General features: G+C 42.5%; 1 protein-coding gene across 1 annotated transcript in view; it reads left to right on the top strand.

Moving 5' to 3' along the window:
- The first annotated feature begins 1272 nt into the window (after positions 1-1272).
- Positions 1273-8204, top strand: part of ROR2 (ROR family WNT receptor 2) — a 140217-nt gene continuing 133285 nt past the window's right edge. The window contains exon 1 of the mRNA XM_026703944.2: positions 1273-1534. Within this exon, the coding sequence (XP_026559729.2) occupies positions 1465-1534 (70 nt within the window). The 5' untranslated portion in view covers positions 1273-1464. The remainder of the gene's footprint in view (positions 1535-8204) is intronic.

The following is an 8204-nucleotide window of genomic DNA, read 5'->3' as shown; positions in this document are numbered from 1 at the left end:
CAAAAAGCAATTTTTCTTCTGTAGCCAGTTTTATATTAACTAAATGCATATGTGGTAAGCATCACATCTTCCCATCAGGGATTATGAATTTGTTTTGTCTGGATCATCATCTCCAAACAAATAGAGAATTTGGCTATCTTGATATACTGAATATTCAATAGATTTTGGATACCACTGGCTGTGGAATTTTACCTGTGGGCAAACTACCAGGTGAATGAAAACATTATCTTAATTCTTAAAAGTGGTGCTGGAAAACTATTATTTTGTACAGTAGCAGCTGTTATATGTGGCTCGCCATGAATCCATTTTGGAAATTGTCCTACATGCTGTTGAATAAGTATATGAAAAAGTTGGGAGAGGTTAAGGAACTTGGGATGAAGCATCACCAGAGTGCTGACAACACCCAACTCAGATTTCTCCTTTTCATCAGAGCCAGGTGTAGTGATAAGCTTTCCAACCTTTCTACTCAAGATAACTTGTGTATGGAATAGGGTGAACTGACTGTGGGCAAACTAATTAATCCTGAAAAAGTGGATTTTGTTATGATGAAAAGCCAGGGAATCCAGGGAGCAGTGGCTTTAGTCATCTGCAAAAGGGATCAAGGGTTAGTGCTGTTAATTCTAAACTTTTGTGTGTGTGCGTGTGCGTGCATACCAAAAACTTGGTATTTTTTATGGAAAGTAAAGTTTGTGTTCATTTTCATGAGTTATTGTACAGAGGTGTTTTTAAAAAGCACGAAAAACTTAAAACATTTGTAGCCGGTTCCACAGACGCGGCTTTTCTCAGAAATAACGTTTCTACTTCAGCGAGATTCTGCAATGCAATAATGCAACGCTTTGGAGAAGTCAGACGTTGTGTCTTGTCTACCAGGGAGTTAAGACCCACTAAAGTCGATAGGTTTTGCTTCCAATTTGGGCCTTCGAATGAAGCCGCAAAGCAACGTGATCTGCCCCGGTGGCATCCAATCTTTCTCCTTCATGATTGGTTTCTGAAGTCCCGCGCAGCGCCCGGGGCCAGGCCGGACTTTCTGCCGTCCTTTCTTTCTCCGGTCGAGGGCTGCCAAAAGAAAGGAGCGATCCTCCCACCGGCCGCTCGCTTTCCCTTCGCTTTGGGACTGCAGGTCGGTCGTCTGGTGGGCCGACGGGCTGCAGGGTAGCCCGAGCAAGAGGCTGGTCAGCGTGAAGGGACGTCCGCGCCCACCAGGCGGCCTCAGTTCTCGCTTCCCCTCGTCCGCCGCGGCCAGTTGCAGGGCGCGGATCCCGCTCGGAGAAGGCGGAGCGGCAGCTCCTCCCTCAGCTAGGAGCCAGCGGGGGCTGGTCGGACAGGCAACCTCGTCGGGAAACTCCAGTCCGCCGCCGCCACCGCCGCCAGTTAGCCCAGAGGAGACGCGAGCGAGGCCACAAAGACTTCTTTGTGCACCGGCGGCCGCGGCCCCCTCGTCCCTCGCTCTTGGCCGGCGCCAGCATGGGCGCAGCCAGCGCCGCCTTCTTAGTCCTGCTGGCAGCGTCCGGGCTTCTTCCTCTGATCGCGGCAGGTAAGCCCGAAAGAAGCTCCGACGGCTCCGGGCGCGCGAGGGTTGAGCAACGTCTGGCAACCGCCCGCTGCTCTTCATCCCCAAAGCAAGCGAGGGTTGGAAGAGGAGCTTTCCCTCGGGCTGAGCCCACTTGAAAGCAAACTGTTGAACGTGGTGGCGGGGACCCCGCCTGCTTGTCCTTGCTCCTCGTTTGCACCGAGATGGAGAGGGAGCCTTGGGGGGCGGGGGAAAGGAAGGGCCCCACCCGAGAGTGAAAGTCTCCCTTAACTTTAAGCAGCCTTGTGCCGGGGACAAGAGACGTCTTCGTTTCTGCCCTTTCCTGACCACGCCGAAGCCGTGGAGGTGGGCTTGCCCTGCCGACTCCCTGGCTACAAACAGCCTTCGCTGAGGACTAAACACCCCTGGGAAGCGCGGGGGGCTTTTCTCTGGGAGGAATTCTAGCCTTTGTAGGGTTACTTCTGAGGGAAGTCTTCCCGAGTCTTGCGGAGCTGCGTGCATATAGGCTCGCCTTTAAACCGCTTACTCAGGGGTTCACCAGAGACCTTAGTTAATTCTCGTCAGGGATTGGGGGCTAAATGGCCTCGGGAATGCAGTCGTTGTTCCCGCGGTTTCATGGAGGGAAAACTGTCCTGAAGAGACCACGAAGAATGTTCCGTCCGTCCTTCCTTCCTTGCGGCGATGCGTGCCATATCAAATGCCGGAGGCGCCTTACAATGCCCCACCGTCGTGTTGGGAACTTGTAACATCGCCGCCGCGCCATCCTCGCCTTAACCATTTTAAGCCCCAAGTCTCAGCCTGGAAGATAGACACGAGGGATGGAAAAGTTTTTCTCCTACCTTGACCCTACTCTGAAGTGAAATGGCTACTGGGGATTGCCGGCTCCCTCCCCCCCTTTTTTTTTTTTTTTTGCTGGAGTGGGTGGAGAAATACAAAGAACAACCCCCCCTCTCCTTTGACTACAGGGTGTTTCTCAGTGGCAGTTGGGGGGCAGGACCAGCTGCCTCCCCTTAAAGGAAGGGGGATGTCTACTTCTTTGTTTCAATAAACACTTCTGCTGCCTCCCTTTCCAGCTGAGTGTGGTTAATCGGTGTTGAGTGAAGCCAGAGGCAAACCAGGAAACCACCAAGGGAAATTTGCCTGAGTTTGAGTGGCTTGTTTGGTTGTTCTCCCCCTTTGTTTTGGGGGGAGGAGAATCCTATTTCCTGTACAGTCCCTGGCTGCCCCAAAACTTTCGGCCTCAGGAAACATTAGGACTCGGTTCAACAAGCTTTGCGATTGTTTAGAGAACCTGAATACAAGCGGCCCTATTAACATCTGACCTTGCGCCATGGCGGGGTGGCGGGCTTGACTGCTGTGTCCAGTTCATCCTCGGCATCTCTTTCTCTCTTTTTTTTTCCTCTTTTAATAGCAGCAAGATTTATGAGAACAAGGGCGGGAGTGGGGGAGAGTGAAGTGTGTTTGAGACTCCAGTGGAAGACTTCACAGTTCTCGCAAAGGCAGTTGCCTGATTGTGCATTCAACTGTGAAAAAGTGGTGTTTCTCAGGCAGATTAAACATGTCTTACATTTGGTCTCTCTCGTATCCTCCTTGCCTTCCTGATGACATGAAGCAGGCAAAAAGGTGCTGATGGGCCACCCTTTGATCCCCAGTGTAAATCATTCTATGCGTAGCCACCTTCTAGAACTCTTCCAGGTCTACCCTAGTTTGCCTTGCACTGTAATGGAAAGGAGAAATGGCATGTTGAAACATCATTTGAAAGTGGAATAATTTGGTTCGTAGCCTCCTAACCTTCCCTATTTAATAAATAAATAGATAAATCCATAAACAAATAAATGGCTGAATCTAACTTATATGAAGAAGAATGGGAGAATCTGAACCTAGTGGAGAAATAACAGGCCATAGGCCAGATTAGAGAGGAACTGTTAATAAGCTAGAGGCTTAAAATAATGTTTCTTCCTTTTGTTTACCCACACAATCTATTTCCTTCACCCCAGGAAGTGACAGATGCTTAGATTTTCTGTTATTTGGCTTGCCGGTTTCAAGGGTTTGCCATTTGTTGCTTTATTATGGGATGGGAGATAACATTTCTGAGTTAATTTGGGGGAGGGTCAGGGAACCTTATGGCTGCATGGTTGGAGGGCACAACAGCAGAGTTAGTTCCAAAAAGTTCTATGTATCTTCTATTACTTCCCCCTGCCTTCTGTCCTAATGGGAAAATGCAACGGAAAAAACCTTACTATTAGGAGATAGTTGCAAAATGTAAGGGTGTTGGTGATTATATATTTAATTTTTGCAAAGTGAGAATGCCAAACTTTCTCAGTGGGAGTTGCAGCCGAAAATAACTTTCCAACTTAACCCCAGTTTTCTTGCAACTGGTGGATTTGTTTAAGGTGATTAGTAGTAAAGAGCACAGAAAGTCATTCTAACTACTTCCAATGTTATAATGGAGCCTTGTTCTCTTTTTAATAAGAATTATTCTTTGTTGTAAAAACTTTGTAGATCTTGTACCATTATGATTGAAATGCTTGCTTTTTTTTTTTTAAGAGAAAGAAGAAATAATAATAGAGGAGTGACATCTTGGCCCAAAACTAAAAATATGTTAATTGTGCCCTTCTTCTTTATTTTCCTTGGGGTGTCTCATGCTTAAGGATAATCCAGATCTTTTCTTTCTGTGGAAAACTTGGATTTTTCTGGTAGCGCAGTCTATACATTATGATTGTTATTATTATCATGTCAAATGTAGTCCAGATCAGGATAAAATCCTCTTCACTGAACATTATGGATTGTAATCTACTACACTGATACGGTGTAGATTTTAAATGTTTTCCACCTTTCCAGTCTAGGGTTGAGTTAAATTGACAGGCCCAACCTCACCCAGCCAACTTCTGTCCCTAAATGACTGAGGACTAGAATCTTCCTGCTTCCAGGCAAGTGCCTTAACCACTGCACTTCATTGCCTCTTATATACACTTACTCAGAGTGAAAAGATTTTGTAGGTAAATATGCATAAAACTCATTTTTCTATTAGCTAAGTAGCTTAGCATGATTTGACTGTAAAATATGTATTGCAGAAATTGGCAGATAGGAAGAAAGTATTGGCTTGCTTCTTTTTGTTTTGTAGTTTTTACTGAGATACAACTGAACATTTTTATTTCAGTGGACAAAAAGTGCCAGCCAAACTGTTAAATGAATAGCATGGAAACATCCACACATATTTGTGGCTTACTGTAATAGAATGAATCTTACTTTGACCACCCTCTTTGCATTTCTGATGAGAGAAGATACAATAAGGATTTTTTTTTTAAATTACCAGCCATCGCCAGCTTATTCATATTTGAATGAGATAGATTTCAGTGGGAGCATGGTAGGAGGAAATCAACACAAGGCCTTCCTCTTTACTGTAGAGACAATACTTTACAGCTTCTGTGGGTACAGTATGTTCTATCATATTAAGACTTGTTTGAATGATGTCTCCTATCCCACTTTAGGAGCGTAGATGGTGTTCTATATCAATTGCTTTTGTGGCAGTTCTTAGGATGACTGTAATGGGAACATTAGATGCCAAACTTGCCAAACTGATTCTTGATAAGCTTTTTGAAAATATATTTCATTCACTTCTATGGGAATTACTTGTTAAGATTGCTGATTAAGTTTCTGACTCTATTTCTATACACTTTTATTTAGAAGTATGACGTTTCTTTATTATATACTAAAATCACACGGAAGTTACTTCCTTGTGGTATAATTTCAGATAATTTCAATATGTATATGAATGCCATACTACTTGGGTGGGTCTGGTTATGTGGTTTCTTTCAGGTCTAGTAACTATTTGCTATTCTGGTAGGCTAAAACAGACTTAGGAATGGTGCTTTCTAAATATTTTAGATTATAACTCCCATCTTCCCATTATATTGTGAGATGTAATTCGAATATCTTAAGGTAATCAAATTGTCTGTTATCCACAGGGTCAGGCAGTCTAATTAGCCCCATTCACATGTATGCATGATCCTATAGTATTTGAATTATTCTTATACTTCATATGTAGTTCTTATTTCTTAATGATAGATGTGTAAGATAAGTTGACTAGAGCCCCTGATTAATTTGTAATCTGTGGTTAACAAATTAAAATAATGTATTTGATGCAATATATTCAGCGAAAAACTTGACAACCTATATTATGCTTGGCTACATATGGCTTCATGGTGCATTATTACATATATCATGGTAAGTTCATGCTTTTGAAGGCTACTTTAAATACGTGATGCTTCTAAGGTACATTAAAAGCAATTCTGTTGCTATACTCAGTGGTGATAAGGTTGACTGCCATCCCTCTAAAGAAAATGCTACTCTACTAAGCACACTTAATGAGGCTATGTTATTCCATGCTAATGTTACATTTTGATTTTTACAAGAAGTATTACTATGGTAAGCATCCCAGTTTGGGAAGTTAAAAATATTATTATTATAATAAAAATTGACATGTCCATAAACTAACAGGAATTGTTGCTTTTCAAGAAGGTGGATTGATGCTATTGTCTTATTTATAACTAAGAGAAAACCCAGAAATCAGTCCTATTTTTGAGTAAACATGTAGAGAATTATCATCTGATTAATTGTGCCTTGATCCAGTCATGTATTTTCATACTGATCCCAACTCCAGATAAATGGAGAGGGTTGATGTAACACTTGGTGATCTGCCTTGTAAAAATCTTATCCAGAAAATGTTATGTAAAGGCTCTCAGGAATTAGTTATTGTGCCCAATGGTAGGATTGCCAGACCCGAAAATATCCAACAAGTTACTGAGGAAAAGCAAGAACCTGCAGTGAGGAATCCAGGCATTAACAATGTATCACTCTGAGAAATTCACTATCTATTACTCAGGACATGATACCAGGAAAACAAATGGAATGACATTTATCAAAAGCAAGAATCTCACCCAGACAGTGCTTTTCAATAGTTAATGTTCATATTACGTCCATCCAAATCTGTGCTAAGCACCGCAAAATCACTGCAAAGTTTATGTCCCGATAACTTATATGAAACCATCAGAACAGATGAATGAAACCCAATTTACTGCTTATAAAAGCATCAGAAACAAGAGAAAGAACTATCTGACCAAGGTGTCAAGAACAGATGGCGTGAATATACAAAAGAGCCCCTCTTTGAGGGAGGTGGGTTGTTTGGAAATATGAAATACAAAATAAATAAGGTGTATGTCAGTAACAAAGAGACCAAGCCTCCTCAGGATGAGGAGGCAAGGGAAGCAAAAATAAAATTAGCTATTTTTTAGGAGATTGAGTGGGCAATGAAACAACTGACAAGCAGCAAGGTCTCAAGTGTTGATGTATCCTGCAGAAATGCTGAGTCCATATTTCTCATAGTCATCACAGCTTTGGGAAATGAATACATGGCCACAGGATTGAAAAATATTCATTTCATTGCAGAAAAGTTTTTCATTAGTTCCAACTTCAAGGATTGCTCCAATTATCCTATAGTTGGCCTCATCCAAGCAGAATCATTAACTGTGTCTGGCCCAACCATCAAAAGATAATTACCAGATGTTCAAGCTGGCTTCCAAAGGGGTCATATCAATCATACTCCAAATCATGAAAATTTTTTCATGGATTATTGAAAAATTTCAGTATCAAAAGACACTAACATTTGCTTTATTTATTATAAGAAAGCCTTGAATTGTATTGATCATAACAGACAGGAGAGTCCTAGAAGACATGGGGAATGCCAACACATATGGTCAAGGTGGTGCAGCCATTGTAATCAGGAAGCCACTGTGCAAACATACACAGTCTTAGTGGACAACCAGCTAAATATGAGCCAGCAGTGTGCAGCAGCCGTCAAAAAAGCTAATGCAATCCTAAATTGTATTAACAGAGGGAAACAATCAAGATCAAGGGAGGTACTAATACCACTCTATAAAGCCTTAGTAAGACCACACCAGTTTTGCATCCAGTTTTGGTCACCATATTATAAAAAAGATGTTGAGACTCTAGAAAAAGTACAGAGAAGAGCAACCAGGATGATTAGGGGACTGGAGACTAAAACATACAACAAACGGTTGCAGGAACTGGGCTTGGCTAGTCTAGTAAAGAGAAGGACCAGAGGAGACAGGATAGCGGTCTTTCAATATTTGAGTGGCTGCCACAGGAGGATGGGGTCAAGCTATTTTCTAAAGCTCCTGTAGGCCAGACAAGGAATAATGGATGGAAACTGAACAAGGAGAGATTTAACCTGGAAACAAGGAGAAACTTTCTGACAGTGAGAACAATCAATCAATGGAACAGCTTGCCCTCAGAAGTTGTGGGAGCGCCATCAGTTGAGACTTTCAAGAAGAGATTGAACTGCCATTTGTCAGAAATGGTGTAGGGTCTCCCGCTTGGGCTGGGGGTTGGACTAGATGACCTACAAGGTCCCTTCCAACTCTGATTATCTGTAAGAAGTGAAACCTTTTATTATTTAACCTGTATGCTGAAGTGATCATGAGGAAGATAGAACTTGAAGAATCAAAAATTGAAATAAAGAATGGAGAAAGGAACATCAACAAGCTTCACTATGCTGATGACCCAACTTTCCTCTTGGAAACTAAAGAAGGACTGAAACATCTTGCCAAAAGGTTTGAAGAAGAAAATGTGAGATTTGATATCTTCCTGAATA

The sequence above is a fragment of the Pseudonaja textilis genome, chromosome 2 (assembly GCF_049901715.1).
Source record: "Pseudonaja textilis isolate UNSWEBS1 chromosome 2, rPseTex1.2, whole genome shotgun sequence".
Taxonomy (NCBI): Eukaryota; Metazoa; Chordata; class Lepidosauria; order Squamata; family Elapidae; genus Pseudonaja; species Pseudonaja textilis.
This window is presented reverse-complemented; position numbering and strand designations above follow the sequence as displayed.